Here is a 25330-nt window from a genome sequence, read left to right as displayed (position 1 = left end):
TAAATACTTATTTAATATGAGCACACACAAAGACATGTTTGATTTGGACTTCTTATTAAATAAACATTTTTTTAAAGGCGTAGAAGGCAAGTGCCACATACTACTACGTATCGTAGCAATATCAGCGTAGAGCTTGAGCTCTAGTGAACTTTGAAGCTGTGCTTTAGACCTTAATGATTAATAGCAGAGTGACTATGTTTTAAGTGCTTCCGCTGTAATGGCAATCAATATACGGATGCTAGTACCTATAGAGCTGACATTTCGCTTTGAGTGAGGGAGAGGGTGGCAAAACATCTGTTCCTTATTAAAAATACGGATAATGTCCTAGGAAATATCCGCTTACATCAAATTCAAGAGTTACAATTAGGTATTTTTTAAATAAAATTCCAGATTGTTTTTGCTAATACTTTAAGATTATTTATTTATTTATTAAAGTGTAGGGACTTTTTTACACCATATTAAATATTTTCAGTTTTTAACCCCTAATTGCTGTTGCTTTCGTCTCTAACGCATGATGTTTTCACCTATAATTAAGTTTGCATTTAACAAGTGTCATTTTTATACTTTTGCGAAGCCTCAATGTAACCTTGTTGGTGATCAAATTAATAAATAAATAAAGTTAATTGACATCTAATGAAACACTGATAAGCCGGGAATCAAAGATCGCCATCATTTTAAACATCCTATATTTGTGTTACAACTTGTAACTCTTCGACCGCGACGCACGGGCGTTTCTTAACACTAGTTTCACTCTCTCTGAATGCAATTAAGGGAAGTTTTACCCAAGTAACGGTGAAGCAGAAACCGAGTAAGAAGTTTAGAGAAACCCTCTTAACGGACGGAGTTGTTAATAGTCACCGTGATCGTACAAATCGTTGCAAGGCTGTTTTGAAATACTTTAGTTGGCTGGAAAACAAATTTAGCTGTAAGTCATTTTACTTATTTTTGTTTCATTCGTAGCCATCAAAATATAACTTATTTAATCCTTAAGAGGCTGCTATTAGACAAGATTGAATTTGGTACTCACAAAGAAACGACAAAAGATGCAATTAAGTATAGTTTTGAAGTCGTGCCTTTTTTAAATTGTACCAAGAAATTGTTTCGAAATCTGTTTACCTTACTGAGCAGTAGTTTCACCTAGGGCCATACTAAACTGAATCTGATTAGTTGAACCCAGTAAAAAGGTTTCATCCTAATATTTAATACAAATCCTATTCACTGAAAAAGCAGATTCTTAGTTGCAAAAAATACAGCCTACACTGCATATATCTCAAAAAGTCTGCTCTCTAACTCATTTCGAATCCAAAAAGGGAACTAAAATACTTTAATTCCGCGTTCCGTTTAGATAAAAATATGCAAATTCCAAAAATCCTCCGCTGGCAGTTTTTTCCCAAGTTTTACCTTGAAATGCTCGTAATATTAATCAAAGTGCCAAAGCGGAGAGAAGTAAATCAACATAAGCGAAATCGTTAATGAGAGGCAACGGGAGCAAATTAGGGACTCGCCCGGGCAGAATATCTGGGCTTAATTACATCAGTATTTTTTCGAAGCAGATTCATTAAAGCACCTTTTTGAGATGACACGTGTTGCGACGAAGCGGCCGGGTTTCGCCTTTTGACACCAGCGTTAAATAAATATACTTACATAGGCTGGAAGCTAAAAACGTTTACTGACAATGTAAGTGAAGACGTAGGAAAAGGAGTGAGGTATTCACAAACATTACTGAGGTCTCACAGTGCGCATGGACGCACAGGGTCCCAAAAACCTATTCAAAGACAATACTTAAGAGGCGGAGTACCACACAAGAATAAATCAAAGAGGTCTATTCAACGCCGTGCGTTCGACTTCGCATAGCGTTCCTGCTTCACTTGAGCAAGCATCGTTTGTGAATACGGGTGTATGTCTTTTTGGAAGCGAATGTGGTGGAGTATAAAATCTCTCGACCAATGATTAAAAAGTAGCAGAACTGAAGAAGATGAAGATCAAAATAACCTTTAATCCAGTTGAAGGTATACCATCCCTACAAAACAGCAGCTGATGCCCGTTTTCACCATCAATCCCTAATTTTTAAGTGACCCCTATGAAAAAAAAACCTGCTATGTGTTACCAGGGGTCACTTAAAAATTAGGAATTGATGGTAAAAACGAGCATAAGACTTCCAAAGACGATCTTAATTGGTTGTTTGTGCATATCATAGAACTGCAATATTAATATTTATCATATTTCTTCAACATTTAACTGGAAATAACTCAGTTATAAGAGACGAATAAATACATTGAAAGAGTTGCTTGTATTTTTACCTCTCACTTCGATATCTACGTTGCCCCAGTTAAGAAGAAAGGAACTATCCGTAGATTTATTCATACGAATCTAACGTGGGAAAAACGGGTCCAAGTTCAACTCATAGGTGAGAATCGTGAAAGGGTAAGCCTCGATATTACGAAATATCTTTCCTTACAACTGAAGGCAAATAGAGCAGGCATTCATGGATGAGCCAGCGTAAAAATATAGGGTGATTTTGCAAACAATTGCCAAATTTTTAGGAGCGATTCAGAATCAGTAACATAATCGTATTACATAAAGAAAATAAAAAAAAAAGTATTTAATTCTTTTTATCCGCTGTGCGCGGTTTCAAAATTGGCACACGTGAATATTTTAATTCCTTCATAGAAAAATACGTACACACAGTTAACTGCAATTACTGCAAAGCTTAATGGACAATAATAATACGGTGCGCGAAAATAATAGCCTTTAAAACTTAAGAATGGCCATCCGCGAATTGCAACTTCAATTTTGTTTTTTCGAAAAATACCTCGATTAAAAATAATTACGATTGTTCTTTAGAGCTTATTAAAAAAATAGCAACTGTTTTCAAAATCACCCTGTATAGAATCCCACTAAATATAAGAGCTAGAATGAAAATTCTTGTGGCGAAATATTTTTTCCGTGCTGCTGAGTTGATTTGGATAACAACGAGTAGGTTTTAGTGACCTATTGTCACGACACGGTATTTTTTTGTCAGGGAAACTCTTCGAATTTTTTATTGCCTATTTACGATAATACAGGCCTGAATTAAATTTTATTGTTCCAAGAAGTGAAAACATTCACAAAATTGAAATATTTAAATACTTATGCATTTTCGCAGTAGAATTTTACTTTTATTTTAAGGTCTATTCGATTCTTGGAACACGAATTGATTACTATTTTGTAATAAATTGTTCGTAGATGTAAGTCGACAGGTACTATCATTGCAATAAAATAAAATTTTGTTTGTTGAAAAAATACCAACTCTTGTTACCATAATACTTATCTACTTTTCGGATTGCATTCCACTTTAAAATTACTAGATGCTGTTATAATTTGAAGGCGATAATAAAAGCTTAAATTAAGGCCAACGCTCAAAACACAAAAGAACACCTTAGAACACAGTAATTCATTATCCAGTGTTCTTTTATTACAATTTTAATGCAAGCCTTTGTGAGAAAAAATGAAACATCTTGTATGCAGTAGATTTACAACGCTGTGTTGGAAAAGAACGAAAAATAAAATCCTGCTTAAGCTTAAGGTTCTGGTTTTCCAGAGTGTTGCTTATCTGTTGTTTTTACTGCAAAATGAAAAGCTGGGGATACACTAGTATTTTTTCAGACACAATTAAAAAAATTAAAAAAAAGATTAGATTTTTATCTAGAGCTCAAAAAAGAGAAGATTTTTTTCCATGTAAATTAATTTCCGAAAAAGGAACAATAAGAACTAAACGCATAAAAATATTCACGAAAAACGGTTACATTTTTCTTAGGATATCATTTTACTTTATATTACAAAAACTGTTCGGAAAATACTAATGGCAAAAATTATCTTCTTGTTGGATATGTTACTGTCAAAGCTCGAACTACGGTTAATCTTAAGATTTAAGTGTAAGTCTTAGGATTTACCTACATGTGTTGGTAAATGTAAGTATTTCTGAAAATACGACGATTTTTTCGAGCTTTTACCATTCAAATTCAGATGCTAGGTTTTACCTCTGTCAGCTGGGCTGGTAGATATTGGTTTTAGGAATAAAACATCGAGTAATTCTTAATGGGAAATTATAACACGATCGACTTAAAAATAACTTAGCGACTGATGATGGCATACTTACTGTTTTAATAACTTGAACGGTATGAATTTGAGTAAGCGAAAAATTAACTTAACTAACGACGAATATTGATTAATCCTTCAAGGCCCGCGAATCTAGACACAATAGATAATCAATTGTTATGGCATTAATGTATGCCGTCTGGGACTTTAAAGGTTAATATAATCAAATGCAGAACGAGCTTACAAAAAGTGGGTTATGTTTAATCCATTTTAAATATTAAAATTTTGTCCGTGCGATTACTAAGTGAGCGACTAGAAATACAAAGAGGGCAACTTCAATGTTAAGATAGATTCGTTTTTTTCCAATTGAAGTAATTTTTGATGATGATGATGATGATGAGATGCGCTGAGCACGTTATGACATGTTTTGTTTTTCAACGTTTACCGTGCCATTAATGTAAATCCTAAGATTTACCAACGAAATGGTGGTAAGAGTTCGAATCGCAAACCTTTTGGGACATTTACCATTAGACATTGGTAGATCTTAGGTTTTACTGGAATATCTTAGGATTTACTGCAATTCGAGCTTTTACAGTAACAGATATATTATTTTATTGGTGACCAAAGAAAAATAAGATCACTTAACTTGTACGGATAACGGCAGTGGGATATCAAAGTAACTTTCAATAAATTGTATGTCCTTGCAATAGGGATGATTTTGTAACAGAATCATAGATACTGTGTGTACGTACGTCGGTATTCGTCCCAAAGCTTTCCTTTTCAACCCCGATGGAAACCTCAAAGGCGGGGCATAATCAGTTATTCATTGGGATTCCAATAAAAATAAACAGTTACAACACCAGTTTCATTTGCTTTCGGTGTTTGTTTTGTTTTGTTTTGATATAAATAAACAATCAAAAGTGTTTATAGTCTAGTAAACTTGAACTTGTGTCGCGTAAACAAAAATATTTACGGCTAAAAGTTTTTTGGATTATTATAGATAACAAGCCGACTTGTTTAGGAATGTTTTCTAATGATTTATTTTAAGTTTAAATCTGGAACTAAGTTTAATGGACTTTTGAGTCAATTAATTTTTAGTTTTTGCTAAACTAAGGCTGGGTTGCACCATCTTACTTTAACTTTGACAAACGTCAAAAATCTGTCAAACCCCATACAAAAAGCATCGGTTATCGTTATAGTTACCGTTAAAGTTAGGTGGTGCAACTCAGCCTAAGCAATTAATAATAAGCAAATAAGCCCACAAGGTGGACCGGCGACATCATAAAGGTAGCAGGAAGGCGCTGGACGCAGGCCGCTAACAACCAGGCAACACGGAGGGCATTGGGGGCCTATGTTCAGCAGTTGACGTCCTATGGCTGAGATGATGATGATGCAGTTAATTGCTTAGTTTAGCAAAAAGTGCTATAATTTATTGTCCATTACTGAACAGCGCAAAAATAAAATTATATACAACACACGCAATTTTATGACGCTGCAGTATAAGTAGAGATCATAGATAACTGCCCGCTGTAGAGACCATTTTGGGAAATATAATTTTTGTATACGTACCGCTTGTGGGGCTGTTAGCGACGTCAAAGAATAGTCAGAATTAATGTTAGCAACTTCATGTCAATTAGTTGAAATTAAGTAATTAATCTGTTTCGTAGTTAAGAAAATGAACATGAAATTTTCGCCAAAAAGGCAATACCGTAGCGAAAACCATCAGGCTCTCTCGCTTACTCACTCGGTAGGCCTCTTTCTTGCATTGTCTGATCTCTCACTTCCACAAAATAGCTTCTCTTTCACACTTTTCTGGAAAATCTAGAATGTTCAGGAAAAAATAGAGAAGAAACGAGACGGAAATATCGGACCTCTCGCTTCGAACATTCTAGAACGTGAGATAGCAATATGTTTTGTCCTTGTCTTGCACGGATGGTCCGTTGCGCGAGGCAATACCGTAAAGAGAGCCGTTTTAGGTTTTTTGTCAATAACTTCGCCAATTTTGGGAATTTTGTGATGAAACTTTTTGTATAATGTAGATAATTTAATTACGCATCTGTAGAAAATAAGAAACCATTGTAAACCTACCTGCCAGTTGGAGAAAATTAGCAAAATCTGTGGATTTCCCGAAGACAGGGATAGCAATAGCGTGTGAAAGCGGGACGGAGATAGCCGCTCCCCATAAATACGGAATGGACCGCTCCAGCTGGCATGTATTGTATTGTTTTGTTCAGTTCAGAGAACAAGTGCTCCAAGCAACAAGTGATCTGAAGAAGCAAGAACTGAGAAAAGGAAGCGAATAATAAACGCGAGAAGTCTCAGCAAGTGAAATAGTGGTTTTATTCCTGCAAGTAGCACCTACTACGCCTGACATAGTAAGGGCAAGCTCTCAACGGCAGTCATCATCGTCCGGTCAGCGCTCTCGAACACACACAAACGCATACAGTCCACTGCAGTCCACCACAGGGGCAATAAAAATAATGAGATAAATGTAATGGCTCCTTCAGAGCATTAGATTTTTAAGAACAAAATTAAATCAGTCTAAACAAATAAAGATATTTTTTATTTGATTTGATTTTGTCTTTTTTAAACTCATTATTGTCAATTAAATGTAATTTTTTAAACTGCAATTAATTTGCTATTTGGTTGACGTTGATCCTTCATATAAAACTCATAGTAAGGTACCACGTTTCCTTTTCGTACGTACTGTCACACCGCATCGTCTGAGGATGGTGGTAGAAAAACTACTTATCAATGAGGTAGTCCCAAAAACAATAGAAGACTAACTAAAAACAAAAGAGTATCAACAGAACAGCCAGCAGTCTGCAGGAAATTGGCACAGTAGCAAAAGATGCCCACTTATCCCGTAGATGCTAACTATGGGATATTCAGATAGAACGATAGCCATTTTATGTGACATCTATACGACTAAATTGTCTGTGGACCAGTAGTTAAGGCTAAAGGAAACGACGTCATTAATTCTACTGGGAATATTACTCAGCCTCCGCTCGATAGAAAAGTCGTAACAGTACTTAATGAGAATGAGATACTGACTACTGGCCGTCTTATGGACACTAGGCTTTTTATTGATAGTTTAGGGAACGTCCGAATATTTATCTTGAGTTATATTTTTGATTTCACAACATAGACGCAAATTATTAAGGTGCTATTCACTCCTAAATAACCGAAGCTTTTGCAAGTGATGCTAGAATCAGTAAAAGAAATTATTATTTTGAAACGATGTAGTAGTGTATGATATCGCGGGCGGGCCATGGACGCCCGTAGCGGTTTCTTCGGGGAACACCCGAAACTTGCTTCGTCTACGAAGTACCGTGCCGTTTTTATGGAAAAATAAAAAATATCAAGTGATGGATATACGTTGAGCTTCATAAACTTCTTCAGTGATGCTTATATTATGTTTTATCTCCTACACATCTTGAGGGATACTAGAATCTGTAAAAAAACATCGCTAATCTATCAAGCAATCATTTATGAGTTAAGAATATTACATACGTTATTTAAGTACACAAACTTCCGCTTTTTTAAATCAAAATAATGAAGCAATAACACTAAAGCCAGATTCTACCAAAGTTTTATCCGAGAATAACTCCTGGTATAACTGGCACATTGACTGTTTTAGTATGGAAATATGTCAAAATGTCGATAACTGACGATTTATTCTGAGATTAATATTTACTCTTGTTTGGTCGAATCCACCCTAAGAGCATTATAATTTACAGAACATCCCTAAATCCTAATGATACAGAATACAAAAACCTAACAGCTATTCCGATTCCAACCGAACATTTCCAATAAAATATTAGAAACATACAGGTGTTCCAAAGAGAGCATTCTCAACTTAATGAGTGTCCCGTCCGTTTTGTACAATTGCCCGCTTTCTTGAACAGGAAAATTGTTAATCTCCTGTCCTTTTGTCGGTAGCATTGGAAAACTTCCAAAAATCCAAGACACCTGGAGTGTAGCGCTGATCAAGCCCGATCTGTTAGTTTTGGCGATTCCACTAGCAATTTATTTCGAACAATATGTCGATGTGCACCGCTTTGAAATATCATCGAGCAAGCATATTGTATTGCTTTTGTACCTAGCAGATACAATAATGCTTGTTCGATTATGTACACTGAAATAAATTTTGAGCTACGCGACTACTAGAACGTTTAGTAATTTACTAAAAATTCCCACGAACTAGAAACTAGTAGTGTGTATTAAACATTCATATTATCATTACAATTTGTCAATTCAGAAAAACGAGAATTAATATTTGTTACAAAGCAAATGGTTTTACCAGAGTTCTAGTAATCACTACGAGGTATTTTTTCCGTGTAGGTATTTATTTCTAGGAGAAACTTTTCGTAGCTTTCGTTTTCTGGACTTTTAGTTTGGCAATACTTATTGGCCACGAATATAATTTAAAAAAACTATTTAATTTTTTTTTTAAACATATAAGAGCTCATGCACACCGCATTTTTTCACGTTGTGTAACTATACAGCAAAGCAATTTAACAACAAACAGACGCGCGATTGTAAAATGTGTATCGGACGGCTTGCCATAAAAAAATACGTGGTGTGTATGGGTCCTAAATATCATTTTGACACGTCATTATCCAGTTCAATATTCTTAATAGAAAACTGTCGTTAATTATGAAACTAACTCTGTAAGTACTTAATATCGTTATTTAAAGTGAAACTTCCTAGTACTGACAAGACCAATTTCTAGTTCTTCAAAGAAACATGCTCTGAAAGTCTTAAAAGGATTCAGTTAATTAAGTCTTCTTAAGCCAAACTAAGAAAGCTTTTTCTGGGAAAGACGATAGAGACAAAGTTTCTGAGAAATGCTTAACATCGTTAGGAATCTTAGATCAATTAATATTTCATGAAATAAATAAAATAATTAATAACGACTTACTTTGTTGAAGTTGAAATGCTTTTATTTCTAACTAGCTTTCCGCCTGCGTGCGGCTTTGCGCGCGTGGACTACATTATCTACATATTTTACGGAACCATATTTTTTTCTAAAATAAAATGTAGCCTATGTTACTCGTGGATAATGTAGCTTTCGAATGGTGAAAGAATTTTTAAAAACGGTGTAGTAGTTTTTGAGCCTATTCATTACAACCAAACAAACAAACAAAGTTCTCCTCTTTATAATATTAGTGTAGACAACAACAAAGTTATCATTAAAATGGTTATTGACTAAATACTAATTTATTACTAGTTTTGTGGGAAGAATCAAAACTTTAACAAAAAAATTAGCGCAATGTTTAGTACGATTAGGTACTAACTGGTAAAGTAAGTAAATAATAAACTGGGTGATGAAAATAATAACCCTTACACTGAGTTGCACCATCTTACTTCAACTTTAACAAACGCGAAAAATCTGTCACTCCATACAAAAAACACCGGTTATTTTTTACTTAATAATAAAATAAAACCGTCTTCAAATGCGTGAACACAAATAATACCTATTTAACATAAAAATAATCGTTCAAATTGGTTCATAATCGGCGGAGATATTGCGTATAAAAAAGTTCATCCCCAATTTCCCACCCGTGGGGGTGAAATATTTTCTTCAAATTCGCATGAAACCACCCTTTTGAATCAAAAGGGTGGTTTCATTCAAAAGTTTTGATAATACCTATTCAACAAAAAAATAATCGTTCATATTGGTTTATAATAGGCGGAGATATTGCGTATAAAAAAGTTCATCCCCAATTTTCCACCCTTGGGGGTTGTTTTTTTTTATTATTAAATTTAAATGGGACCACCCTTGAGGTATTACCTATACGCCGAAAAAAGATTTGTTCAAATCGGTTCATAATTGGCGGAGTTATCGCGTAACAAACATAGAAAAAAAAACATACGGGTCGAATTAAGAACCTCCTCCTTTTTTTTAAGTCGGTTGAAAATAAGATGGTGCAACTCAGCCTTATAGTTTTGCTAAGTAGAAGAAACTAAGACTTATTCTTTAGTTAATTTCATTCGACCCAAGCTTTACTGGCAATAAATTCTAAAAGAGCAATCCAAAAACCCACGTTTTCAGCGAACTGGATCCTTTGCGGAAATAAATAAATTACGTACGAAAATTGTGCCACGAGTGAAAAGGATGGAGGATAGTTATCGATATGTGGGAATGAGATGGAAGAACAATGGTGCCGGAAGTCGGTCGGAAACTAACCCTGCAGTTTCATTAGATATAACAATTAGTGGGTTCCGCATGCAAATCCTATGGTCTGTTAATTATTTTAAAGTGGGAAGTTCCCACTTAATGCATTGTCTTGAATTTTTAGAGCTTAGGTGAGAATGGGTTTATGGTTCTCTACATAAAACGACTAGTTTTTGAGGCATTTTTGTAAGATATTGAAGCGATTTTTCTCTATAGAGCTTGTATGTTAATGTATAATACAAAAATGAATCGCAAAATGTGTTGGTACAACAACAACGCCTGAACCAATTTTACCAATTCTCTTTTTTGATGTTCCTTGAAGTCCAAGGATGGTTTTTACAGCGAGAAAAATTTGAATAATTTCCGGGAAAGCTTAAAAAATAGCCCTTTTTTCACGCGGGCAAAGCCGCGGGCGGAAAGCTAGTATCTAATAAGTTCAAAGTAATTTTAANGGCCTTAATATTACAATTTAAATTAGACATCACTTCATGCTCAAGAGATATGACTGTGTCAGTACAAGCACAGTTTTATGCATAAGTACAGTTTTCTAACAATACGATTTTTTGGTAGATTTACCTTTTGCAAAAATGATACCTACATTAATTGAAAATCGTACCACAAACCATTACCGAGTTCCTTCAAACGCCTCTTGAAAATAGTGAAACAAACTGAAATTCAACTGAAACTAAGGAACGATCTAGTTTTCAGTAATTAGAGAGCTTTCCGCGGTTCTCGCATGAGACGGCTTATACTGTCTACAGCGACGTGTTAATACGTGCCTACCCTCAGTAATGCTATACAACGTGCAAATAATCGGGGCAGGTGGAAGAGAAAATTGTATCATAGTGACTCGGCGTCTTTAGTGCAAATCTCACTTACTTGTCGAGTGAAATCATGTATAGTGAAAGACTTTCAGCAAGACTTTGCATATTTACGAACTAAGACGCAATTCTGTGCAGTCGACAGCAGATTCATTTATCTTTTGAGATGGGTTTTTTAGAACTACAACAAAAATGTGCTTTAGGCCCGATTTGACCAAACTTTCATCCGATAATAACTTCTGGTATAACACATTGACAGTTTCAGTATGGGATTATGTCAAAACTGACGATTTATTCTGAGATTAATATTAACTCGTTTGGTCGAATCCACTCTTAAACTTTTAGCCGAGAATAACTTTAACTTCTGGTATAACACATTGACAGTTTCAGTATGGGATTATGTCACCACCAAACTGACGATTTATGCTGAGATTAATATTTACTCTTGTTTTGTCGAATCCACCCTTAGTACCTTAAAAATAATAATTGGCTGGTTTTTTCTTTATCATGAGAGTTACATCTAAAATAATAAATCTATACCTACTCAAGATCATACCGTCGTTTCTTGTGTGACTTGAGATGACATTATTTGTATCCTGTTTCATTGAAATTCTGGGTAAACACGAAACTCATGCGTAATTAATTGGGTTGTTCGAAATTGATTAATAATACAATACGCTCGGTGTATGATCCTTCACAGCGTTAAATTGCGTGGTTTCTTAAGTCCAGGATAAAGATTTTCTCAAATATTTGTATTTTAGTGAAACAAATTATTCAAGCCTTTATTTTTTCCGTGTCCCTTTCCGTATCACACGAGTTTCGTTTTTATGAAATTTTGTTACGACCATATTTACAAACGTTGCTTGCTTAAGTGAAGCAGCAAATCGAATACACAGCGTTGAATAGAGCTCTGTGATTGGTTCGTGTGTCACACCGTGCGTCCACGCGCACTGTGAGACCTCTTAGTAATGTTTGTGAATACGGGCGTAGTCTTTTATCACATGAGCGTTTGTTACGCGAGCACATTCTGTCGCGAATCGAATATTTTAAGCACGCGAATAGGTACAACTCTTTATGGACAGACTAAAAAACTATATTTACTTATGTGCGCAAAACTAATAGTTCCGAATGATAGTTCGGAAGAATGTCTGTGTCAACAAATGCTCGCGCACCAAATGCAGATCAAATTCGCTCAAATATTCTCCGTGAATGCTCTATTTCCGTCCAGATCTCGTACAATTATTTCTCGAACATTCCAACTATTAGACGCGATCATTCCGCGTAATGAAACGCAGCCCTCACGACATAACAAATGGTGGTGCTCCCATTAATTTAACATACCAATCAATCATCGACGAGCGGTTTCCCGCCATATTTTCTCTTGCAACAAAATAATTGTAAAAATCGACGAGGTTGAGTGAGTGAGGATTTTTTGCCATCAGAAACTATGAAAAAAATGTTTCTGATGGGTATTAGTGAGATTACAATCATTTATTTCGAGAATTTTCGCCACGTTTTTTGTTCGCAAAAAATAAAGGTATGTTAATATTGGTTTGGTTTATTCCATGAGCTTATTCCAGTTATACATTTACAAAAAGTTTTATAAGTATTTTTTTATCCGTTGTCCGATATTTATACTACAAGCTTCGCTCTATTTGGGCTACAAAATCATACCTATAACAACTGAATGGGATTCCACAGTGATAAGCTTCATGTGCCATTGTACGTTTGTAATATTCAACAACTGAAACGATACATTAATTAATTAATTAATTTCAGAGTGTAATCTCCCTAAGTGGATAACATGTTTTATAGCATAAAATACTAAAGGTCGATGTAACTTTTGAATATTCGAAAGAAGCATTCAAGGCAAGCTTGTAAACAAGTAAATAAAACACTTTGATGTACAACATGCCCGACACTGAATTGGAATTCCCCAAAAATTTGAATAAAACATGAAATATTTATCAAAGACAGTATATCATATGTAAATACGGGCCTGGACTATTGATATATGGGCGTTACCTTTGCAAGAAAGGATTTTTTCCTGGCGGCTTGGTGACTGGAATTGAACCGCCACCGGTGCAGACGGTGAAGATGGTGAATTGTCTGCACGTGAAAAGGAGGTTGTCCGGCTTGCAGAAATTTATATAAGTTACCGTTCCTTGTGTGAAATTAGAAAATGTAAATAAAACAGCTCCCTCTCAATTGACACAATTTATTTTTATCTCGTATGCAGTTAACAATTACGATATTATAATAACTACTGTAATAGTGCCAATCTCAAGGGATTCAGGGTCGTTAATTAGGTTCGGTTTGGTGAATATTATTGCCACTACAAATTTCTTAAAACTCAGCCTAAATATTAAAAGACTCTAGCACTTTTTCTCATTTATATTAATGAGCTTCCGAAGCATTTACGTGGAGATTCAATTACACCTATTTTATTTGCCGATGACCTGTCCATACTAATCAAATGCGACAGCGACACTGATCCAAAAACTCTTATCCATAATACACTCCAAAATATCACGAATTGGCTGGAACATCATAATTTGGAAATTAACTTAGGAAAATCAAAACTTGTACAATTTCGATCATACAACAAACCACCCATAGATACAAATATCCACTTTAAAAACACCCAAATAGAAACAGTAGAATCATATAAATTGCTTGGACTTAATGTAGATACGCATCTGAATTGGAAATCCCACATAGAATATATAAAATCCAAACTTTCAAAATTCACCTATGCACTTTACAAAATCTACCAAAGTACAAACTTAAAAACCGCGCTCTCAACTTATTACGCCTACGCCTACTCTTGGCTAAAATATGGAGTTATTCTCTGGGGTAACAGTGTAAATGCAAACGATATATTTATGTTACAAAAAAAATGTGTTAGAATTCTAGCCCGAATTGACAATAGACAAAGCTGCCGACCTTATTTTGTAAAATTTAAATTATTAACATTAGTTTCAATTTATATTAGGGACATATGTATTTTTGTATTCAATAACAAGCATCTTTTCTCACAAATAAAAGAAACGCATAACGTTAATACCAGACATAAAGATAGGCTATACTTACCACCTTCCAGAATCAAAATGCTCAATTGTAGTCCTTTTTATATGGCAGTAAAAATTTTTAATAAAATACCGAAACACATAAAATTGGAAAATAAATTAAGACCGTTTAGTAATAAACTTCAAGATTATTTGATCTCAAACTGCTTCTACTCACTTGATGAATTTTTTAGTTATCGCGACAATAATAATCTTTGAGATAGATCTGGATGACGTCTGTAATTTACAAATCACATATACCTCTGGGAGGTAGCAATGTAACATTTTTTTAACATCTGTCTTTAATATTTGTACATTGTGAAGTGAATAAAATGAATATGAAATGAAATGAAATGAAACAAAGTTTAATTGCCTTAAAAATATCAAACATCAAAAAAAGCCATTCAATCGAGAAAATATATTAATACTCAAATAACTACAAGTGCCTTTCTTAGCTTGGCATTATAAATTATTTACGCAAATGACAGGCAAAGGTTTCCAAACAACGCTGCCTAATTTTCCACGCAAAGGAATCTGTCAAGCCAATGCTTTACGCCGAGCAATACAAAAAATTACCAAGAAAACTAGTTCGCGCCAGAGTGCTTTATTGACAGCCAGTTACCGAAAAGTCTTTGTGAATTTTTCATCAGGAATGGATTGGGTTTGTAGGTGAGTACATTTTTTGGAGTGGCATTCTGAATTAAAAATTCTGGTAGAAGAAATATTTAATACAGATGTGGATAAATACGTAAAACGAGTTGAATCCTATAGTTTTTATACCAGCTAAAAAGCGATAAAAGAAATTACCACTATAAGTACATTTAAGATATTTTCGGCATTGTGTCGCCTTTTTAATGCTTCGAAATTTGTATGAAAAGACCTTTTATTCACTCTATCATATCAGTTTAATGTCTGTCTGTCTAATTCTGATGGAGATGCACTAGACTAGGGTCACTGGGCAGAAGGTATTTGTGTGAGTGACATTATAATTACGGTACACTGGAAAGGCAGAGATAGTGACGTCATAGTAACTTCAACGATATCAATAGAATGAGAACTTTGAATCCATGCCCCCTTAGACAAAACGCACTTTTTGATCGAATCGAAAATCGAATCCGTCAAAACTCCATACAAAAAAGGGGCTTTTCGACCACTTTTCGACTGGTTTGCGATTATAATTTGCACTTTTTCTAGACCCACTGTTGCTTTAAAACTCTGTCAAAAACTTCCACAGAAACAAAACAAAATCGCAAACATTCTAAATAGTTGGAATGCATTTTCAAATTTTGAAATTCAAAATTATTTTTCGTCAAAAGAATTCGGTCTTAATTTGTTTCATTAACAATCCACTGTCACTAGTAACAGCATAGACGAGTTTGTGGTTATGTCGACGCTCATTTAGCCAGGAAATACGTGGCGCAACACTTAATGGATTTAATGGAAGTGTTTGACGTGGCTGAAATTGTAGTTCCTCTGTGTGATTGGCGGAATTGTAATTAACTATCAAAATGGATTGCTTAATTTATTATTATGATGAACTAGAAAGGTTTTTTGATGCTCAGACTGATCGTAGTATTTGTGACAATGTTAAAAGTTTTATCATATTGGTGCATGTAATTTGATTACATAAAAAGTGCGCGAAAACTCTGTGTTGCCCTGTAACTTAATTAATCCCAAGAATTTTTTTTAAAAGATTAATAAGTACCTCTCAATCTGTTTAAACATAATAATATTATCAGTTTCAAAAATATGTTCAATCGACCTAAGTATGAGTTCTTTTGTTTGATATTTATTTTAGTTTGATTGTGTAGCTTTCAGTTTTTTAGAGAAAATATATCAAACTAGCTGTGCCCCGCGGTGTTACCCGCGGTAAAACGTAGTCATTGTGTTAATCCAGGGTGTCAGCTAGCTCCATACCACATTTTATTAAAATCGCTCCAGCCGTTTAGACGTGACGAAGAAGTAACAAACATACACACTCACATGCTCACCAACTTTCGACGTTATAATATTAAGTGTGTTTATTAATTTAATTATTAGTAAAAGTGTTTTCGAAAGAAAGGTAAAACCATCTGCTTAGTTGAAAATATGTAGGTACTAGGTAATCAACATACAAAGCTCAGGAAGTCTTGAAAAGTTTTAAGACGTATTTTTTACTGCTATTTTCCTACAAGAATAAATGTTTTTTAATTGGACGTTGAGTTATTATTAAGTTTCTTTTACTGAGTTTTGAAACAATAGAATGGGTTTTCGCAATTTACTACGAGCAAAATGAAAAAACCAATGACACGAGACAATAATTTTACAAATGATGATGATGTTTAAGACGTATGAAACCATTTACTTCCCAAATAATTTTCTGCTCGAGCAAATTTAGTCATATCTACTTATAATTAGTTCAATAGAAGCAGTAATTAGTGGCATCGGATACACTCTGAGTGTTTCTCGCTCTAGGGCAGTCTTTCCCAAAGTGGGCGATAACGCCCCCTTGTGGGCGCTGCAGGCTTAAAGGGGGGCGGTAAGAGACCCAGAAAAAAAATCGTGACTTTGTGTAGAGGCTTGGGAGGCGTCATCTACTAGGAGGACTCTTAGACATCGACTGAGCTCGACTCTTGACTACAAAAATGGGGGGCGCTAATAATTTATTCTCAAAGTGGGCAGTAGACTAAATAAGTTTGGGAACCACTGCTCTAGGGAAACAGTTGATTGACTAAGTTATCTTCGTTATCGGGCGCCATTAGTATTCCATATCAATCACAATTTCACGTACGTACTCTGAAATGTACTTAGCGTTAATTTTGCTTGGCTTATTAATGGTCCCGCATTGATCTGTCCGAAAAGTATCCGACCTATCATATAAAGATCTATCCCTTTATTTAGTCAGTGCCTGAGGTAAGGGAGAGGCACGGGAGGGGTGAGTGACATTGACATATTTTATTGCAACGTGTGATATTCGGTCAGCTGCTAAAAGCGCGCCAAAACGTATGAGTCAACTGAAAATCGTTGGGTACGAGTACTACCCGTACATAATAGCATGGGAGTACATATAAATCTGAAGAAGATCTGTGTGCTTACCATGAGTTTACGTTCGGTGTGCTCGCTAGCGACTGCGTAAAAAAAATGACATTAAAATATATGACATATAGTGCAGCGCCCCTAACGCCTACTTTCAAGAAATAAAACCTTCATATATTTTTTTTATGTACTCGCTAGCGACCTATAGTTTGACGGTATCTTATATTCCCCGCAGACTACAAACTTTAGTCGGCTGATAGTTTGGTCGCACTATTAATCAGTATCAGAGTAAATACAAATGAGTAGGTCATCTTCATAGAAACGCACCGAGCGCGGTTTGTATGTGAGCGCGCCAATATACGTATGCTCCCCGCTAATCCCCGCTAAATTTTTTCAGTGTGTGCGTGCGCGCCGCATACGTATTGGCGCCCTCACATACAAACCCGTGCGTTTCTATGAAGATGACCTACTCATTCTTATTTACTCTGTCAGTATGAACTAGTATAAAAGTACGCACATTACACCGATTTGGTAGGTAGGTATCGGCCAATTCCTCACAAATTAGAAGCCGAAAAAAGTCTGTTTCAAATCCTTTCACTTTGGACTTAATTGTGTTCTATTAAACTAAACTTGAAGGATATTCTACTAGCATCAAGTACCTACCAATAAAGCTCTAAATAGGTATGTCAAAATAACTCCCTTTTACCTACTAATATAAATTAGGTATATAATATTGGGCTACGCTGTATTTTCAGCTTTCTAAAGCCAAAGGAGTTTTCGGAATTAAACGAATAATTTCTAGATTATTCCTCTACTAACACAGAAACATACTATGTTTACTTTTTAGTCTAGTTAATCTACTTACCTACAGATTTAATGAGAATTCTCGGTACTATTACGCTTACTTCGTGATTTTCTACGTATTTGAAAAAATAATGAGGAAAAATCCATGAACTTCGTAAAAACATTAAAAATAGACGTGAAAACGTGTAATAGTCATTATAACGAGATTTTGTGAACTCTACACTACACGTGCCCGATCCGCACTTGGCAGGTTTTAAATCTATACTAATATTATAAATGCGAAAGTAACTCTGTCTGTCTGTCTGTCTTGCTTTCACGCCTAAACCACTAAATCGATTTTGATGAAATTTGGCATAGAGATAGTTTGAGTCCCGGGAAAGGTCATAGGATAGTTTATTTGAAACAGGGACGCGCGCGATAAAGTTTTTCTGTGACAGACAAAATTCCACGCGGGCGAAGCCGCGGGCGGAAATCTAGTTATTTACATTCATAACTTTTCCTTAATGTAACTTGGTATCGAGCATTGAATTTCAAATTCCTATTGAAGCCGTGTATAAATGTCAGCGTACGTCCAGCATTGATTAGGAGCTATTGCCAAAAATTTTGTCAGCACATCCAGCCAAGCTTCCATCGTTAAATGTTTGAAATTCAGAACACATCTCAATATCTACCGCCCGTATTCACAAACATTACTATGAGGTCTCATAGTGTGCGTGGACGCACAGGGTGAGACACGAACCATTCACAGAGCTCTATTCAACGCTGTGCATTCGATTTGCTGCTTCACTTATGCAAGCATCGTTTGTGAATACGGGCGTAAGAGTATGAGCTAAGAGCTTCTAGAGCAGTGCCGGTTACTTTTAAGAACTAAAATCTTCATAGATTTTTTACGCACTCGCTAACAAGTACGTTCAATAGAAACTCATGGTAAAAAGCTACCTAGTTCTATATTTTAAACTCTTGACGTCCTCTTGGATTCTCAATAACCTCTTGGATTAACATAGAAAATCTCTCAAATATGTAGATTAATCGACTCGAAGTCAGATATTTCTCGGACACGTCACAAGCCATTACACAGAAGGGAAGGACTCAAAATTAATAACGAGCGAGTTACGTAAGGACTATTCAAGTTGGAGCAATTAGGAGTTCTAATATAATTTTGTTTGCGGAACTGAGGGTATTTGGTTATAAATAACTGTACAATGTATTATGTAACATACCGCTTCACCAGTATAATAAAACTTAATAAACAAAATAACACATACACATAACTACAAGACGCCACGCTTGATGCCGTCATACTATATTGAAGATTTACGATCCCACAGTAAAAATGTATGAATAATTAAAAGTACCTATGTAGGTCCTTTACAGGTCACTTATTGTCACCGTAAAATTGTGAATTCCGTCAGATTATAATCTGACGTAGTTAAATTACAATCTAACCTATCCTAACCCACTGTTAGTTTACAATCTAACGCGTTATATTATAAACTGACAGAGTTCACAATTTAACGTTGTCATATACATATCAATAATACCTATACCTTCAGAAGAATCTCTATATATCCATTAGTGCTGATTATGTTCAGCAGTGGACGTCTTATGGCTGAAATGCTGATGATGATGATACATGATTATAGTAATCATGACTCTACGTTACCTAAGGGATGTAATTGATTAACGAGAAAATAATATTTTTCTCCACCGACTTACAAGTTATAGGTAAATATCGATAAGTCTAATCGTTTTGTGATTTTCGCCGAGCCAATATTGTAATTTTGGCGTATACTTATGACTAGCCTTTTTATCACAAAACCTAAATTTCTGATTTGGGAAATCCATCATTTCTCGAGTAAGAAATATGAATAGGTATTAGATTAAGCTTCAATCTACGAAATATAGTTTTTTTGATACAAAGTTTCTATGATATTAATTTTTCTTGAGTCGCTTGCAGGAATTTTTTTCAAACATTTTCGTGTTCTACACGCCTTGCTCCGTTGATCTCCGTAATGTATAGACATAAGTCTAAACACTACTTTATAGCTTACCTCGGAAACTAAATGCCTAGAAAAGGGAACGAAATTTGTTGCATAAATCAAGGCAACAAAAGCTTTACACCTTTAGTAACAGCTTAAACTACGAAATAGGTACTCAGAAACTTTGACAATTTCATTCACAACTTCAACAACTGTTCTGACACAGAAATATATAAGTTACAGTTAATAAACTTGGACAGAACGAATTAATGTCCCGGATCTTTATTGCAATCCTAACAAATCTTGCCGTTCGGATTATTTGGGACATTGAGAAGTTCTTGATGATGGAAGATAATTAAAATCTGGTCATTATTTGAACGAGCGTTATGAAATTTGTGAAAGTAAATTAATGTTACGAGCTGTCCCGGCGAGCTTCGTTCCGTTAATAAAAAAATATCTTAATTTATCGATAAAATCGCAGTATTAATTTCTGAACGTAATACTGTTTGAAACCTATAGCATTTGACAATTTCATTAAAGGAAAGGTTTTTAACCCAAAAACGTTTCTTTAGAAGGATCCAGAGTCACTTCTTCAAAAAATAGATAGTTACGCTTGAGCCAACTTTTATGGCTATAAAACTGTTAAGTTGGGATTAATCGCTATCCATCTGTTAAAGAGGACACGTGTGATCATTATTTGGTTTTATAACCATAAAATTTGGTCTAATTGATCCCAGAGGTGAGCCCAAAGTGAGGTCTTTTTTCAAGTCACATTTATGGTAATGTTAATCATTTATTAAGAAATAAAATGTGTTTTTCTTTAAGGATATTTTTTGGGCTTTCAAATAACACCAATATTGTTGGGGCACCATTATTGTGTCAAAAGAAAATCTTTAAAGTTCGCGTCGCGGGTGGTGCGATTTATTTTCTGTCGAGTGTAAATGTGTGAGAAAAACATTTGGAACCTAACGGTGCGGTGAACGAATTTTTCTTCAAATCGAGCCTATTCCTTCGTAACAAACAAACAAACAAATCTTTCCTCTTTATATTTATAGATTACAAATACGGCCGCGTAACTGACTATGATGTTAGAATACGATAGTTTGATTCCCGAATGATACATACATTTGCGTACATTTCTGTCTAATTTTGAAACAATATTTATTTTGCAAAAACGTGCGATAAGATACTTGTATAAAATGAAAGCAAGAGCATCCCTTAGAGAATTGTTTAAAGAAATTGGCATTCTCACGGCCGCTTCACAATACATCTTAAACTGTATTCTATTTATTCAAAAAAATATTACTGAATTCAAAAAGAAAAGTGATATTCACCAAATTAACACTAGAAATAAAAATAAATTGGCTATACCCGCTTTTAGACTTAATAAAGTGTTTGCCACTTTTATGGGACAAGGTATCCATTTTTATAACAAAGTCCCTGATAAATATAAAGAGCTACCGTATAATAAATTTAAAGATATAGTTAAAGATCACATGCTTAAAAAAGCCTATTATACAACTCGAGATTTTCTTAATGATAAGTCATCCTGGGAGTAGGATTATGGTCCTCTCATGCTCGCACTAAAAAGAATTAAAATGAAAAGTAATGTATAAACTAATAATAATTTCTCAAATGTTATAGTGTCATGCTTCTCAATCTGGACTGTTACTTAGCTTTATTATTAGTTTTTTTTTTTAAAGAGATAACTTGGAATTGTCATTCTCACTAAAATGTCTCTGGGGTGGTGGCGTAGTGAGGCGGGTCGTTACATTCCCTCTAATATGGTCGAGTGAAGCGATGGCTGGTTCACTCGTCATGTCTGTGAACAGGCGCTGCTTTCGGGGACTGGTCAATCCAAGTTATTCAAATTTATGTATGCGAGTCATTTCTACTAGTATCTTAATATGTAAGTCTAGATATTAGCACGTCACTACCTTGTTTAATATACCACGCAATCTTGTATACCCATTCTTATAAGATACACCATACAAGAATGCATGGTAAATTCAGTGAACTGCTCCTGAATCGAATGTACCTACTACTACTATTTCTATTTATTTATATTAACCGGCAGACAGTGGTGACTGAGTTTGTTGCGGCGCTTCTTCTCAGCACTTGCCAAATGTTGGTCTCGAAGCGCTGGTAGGGTAAAAAGATTATGAGACATGTAGAGGCTCCTTAAGAGCAAAATGACGATTTGTAAGAACTATTTATTAGTCCAAACAAATAAAGAAATTTTGACTTTTGACTTTTTTTGACTTTTTTTTGACTTTTTAATGAACTGGGTAAACTAAAAGTATATAATAGAAAAGTATTTGAGTATTATTCCATTGATGATACAAGTTTTGCCTAATTTAGACTAGATGGCGCAGTGCTTAGTTTAAGACTAGGTGAGTATACATGTAAGGATGAAACTAGCTAGGATGTACTTGGTGAAGCTAGTTAGATGGAAGCTGAGTTATATGGGAGGCAAAATGGAATATTCTGTGTTTCACATTAACATGAACTTTCAAAGCTCGATTCAAATTTAATTTTAGACTTAAGCTTGAAACCATTTCATCATTTACTTACATAATTGACTAAAACTTTCTATTTATTAGAGAATAAATTTTATAAGCTTGTATATTTAGATCAATCTTAAATATTTTTTTGATAAGGTTCAAGCGTCTTTTCATAATACCTTAGCAGTATCAATGTATATAGTGTGTTATTTATATGTCTGTATACTTGATCAAACGAAAATTTTATTGTTTATTTCACAACTGAAATGCGACCATTTTTATAAGTGACCGAAGTTCAAATATAAAAAGAAAATACCTCTCCATACAAATTATAATCAACAATCAGTCATTTATTATGTGGATATTATTTTGAGAATGAAATATTGATCTTATATTTTATGAATAATGTAGTTGTATTTGAGTAGTAGAATCAACTTTTAGATGGATCAATTATAAAAAACACCCTGTATTTTTGCACATACATCCTAAGATTGGGTAAGTTATTTGGTTAGATGAACGTCTACAATCTACTTTGCTATTCATTGAGGATTTCAATACCAGTACTGAGAAGGACTTCGAAACATTGTTTGTACAGGTAATTCCCAGCAATTCCCGGGAAGTTTGAATTCTCGCAAAGGACATTGTCAGAAACCGCCTAAAAAACCGCCCAAAAACATTAACCCATCATAATTATTTTCTATTTTTTTTAATACATTAAGCACCCTTTCATTCTAATGGACACTTAAGCATTGAAAAATTAAATAAATAAGTCTTTTAACGTTTATTCTATAATACTATTACAACTTCCGGACGTTTTGGTGCGTGGCATGGTCTAAAACCTATCAAGTTCCATAATTTTTGCCGATAAAATCTGTACGAGGCATTACCGTACTTTATTGCTGGGAGTCCATGTATAGTGATGTTCCTGCGGCCATCATAGACAATAAAATATCGATTTTGAAAATAAAATAAATCGATTAAACTGCTTTGAAGACTAGATAATATGTAGGTATTTTATAAAAGTGGAACCCCGAGTGATCTCCAAAACCCATTCTATTATTATATACGATTCGGCTTCGATATCTATAATACAATAGGAGTTTATTTCATGTGTCAGATGACAAGGGTGGAAACAACCTACGATTCATGTTGTTTATTTACGTGCAATATGTGGGCATATTATAAAAGTGGAATGCCGAGTTGTATTCCTAAAACTTGTTCTATTATTTTATACTATTTGGCTGCGACTCGGCGTGACGACAATACAAAACATTTTTAGCGAATCGGTGTTCATACATTCACTTAATACATTAGACGCCATGTTGTCATAAACGACATATTATAAAATCGCTGTGATTTAATATTCTTAATCATTAATTTTATGGCAAGTGTCCATCAGGAATCATTGTTCTTACACACAGAATCGTATTATTTCGCTTTCGGGTAGTAATATGTCAAAATTGTTGGTTCTTTAGGCGAACAATGTATGGAGAACGAACATTGTCCTTTCTTAAATTATTTGGCTTTAGTACGCTATTGTTATTGTTTCTGATTATGTACCTGATTATTTTACGGAACTCTGCAGAACTTGATACCATGAACTGGATGAAATTAAGTATGAAAAATGACTATTTTTATAATTTGAGCGATAAATTTTAAAGTTTGCGTCATTAATGTAATTTATTCCATTTGTTTGACATTCAGAGGAAAAGTCTGCATGAATTTGAAAATGAGCAAAAACAAATGAAACTCACCATAAATCATGGAGACGATCAGCAGAATCGCGTTCAAGACATGAGAACGCCTCTTCATAATTTTCAAACTTCCAGCCATTTTTCCTAATCTTCTATAACACCATTAAACTACTGTTTAATTTGACACTCTTCTTCTTTTCATCGTCACTTAAAATATCACCACTTATTTACGTTTCCTATTTGCCTAAAATAGTCTACTATCTCCTAATTACTAAATAGCTTTGAAGCATCTTGTCACAAATTATCTACTTTGACAACTCTACCTGTTACCACTAAATCTGTCAACATTTATTCTACTTCGTAATTAACGCGCTGACAAATACCCAACGGAGTTTGGTCTTTTAAATTAATGACACCCATATATTAAAAGTTAGTTAGCGCGTCTATTTTTACTTTTCTAAGGGGTCTCATTAAGTGTAATCCCAATCTTTTTCAGCGCAACCCTTAATATTAGTTTGAGAAACATATTGAGCACGGTGTTAAAATAAGTTAAATGTTTTGTTTTTTGGCATAAATCCGGTGGTAAATTTCCCTTTGGCACCCCATTTGATTAGCACACACACACAGCTTTGTCGGTTCATAGTTTTTTTGGACACGTTCTGTCACTGTCGTAGTCAGTTTTCGGCATTTCGTGTTGAGGAGCGTAGCCGGGGCACGCACGTCTGCTCGGCTGGAGACGACTCGCGGCACTGGAGCCGTGGCTTACATAAGGGATCGCCTTTGCCAGCCGGGTGGCGAGCGACAAGGACAGAACACATCCCCGTAAGGGTTGCAGGTTGTGCGGCACCCAGCCGAGAGGGATGGAAGAGATTCGCATTCGTTGGAATCGTGCTGAAATCTTGTGTGAAGAAGCAATTAAATCCGAAAGAGATACTTTAAGGGCATACACCTGTGATAATAAGTGTTTAATCCGCCGTAAACGCATAAACACTCTTAATTGTGGGAGATTGCGCGTTCCATTTTGATTAGCAATTACGGTACTCGTTTATGTCGCGTTTGAGTTAATAACCAGTTACCTTTGCCTGTCTTTAGCACTCGTGTCATTAAATTATAACACAACTGAGTAGATATAGAGCCGTTATGAGTATATTGACCTATGAAAAGCGAGAGTTCATGGAGCTATCCGA

General features: G+C 34.9%; 1 protein-coding gene across 1 annotated transcript in view; it reads right to left on the bottom strand.

Annotated features, from left to right (window-relative positions):
- Positions 1-24881, bottom strand: part of LOC114355637 (uncharacterized) — a 97591-nt gene extending 72710 nt beyond the window's left edge. Inside the window, exon 1 of the mRNA XM_028308581.1 lies at positions 24204-24881. Within this exon, the coding sequence (XP_028164382.1) occupies positions 24204-24282 (79 nt within the window). The 5' untranslated portion in view covers positions 24283-24881. The remainder of the gene's footprint in view (positions 1-24203) is intronic.
- Positions 24882-25330: the final 449 nt, after the last annotated feature.

This window comes from Ostrinia furnacalis, unplaced genomic scaffold (assembly GCF_004193835.3).
Source record: "Ostrinia furnacalis isolate ACB-3 unplaced genomic scaffold, ASM419383v2 OfSCF0207, whole genome shotgun sequence".
Taxonomy (NCBI): Eukaryota; Metazoa; Arthropoda; class Insecta; order Lepidoptera; family Crambidae; genus Ostrinia; species Ostrinia furnacalis.
Note: the sequence above shows the minus strand (reverse complement) of the source record. Positions and strands in the feature narration are given on the sequence as shown.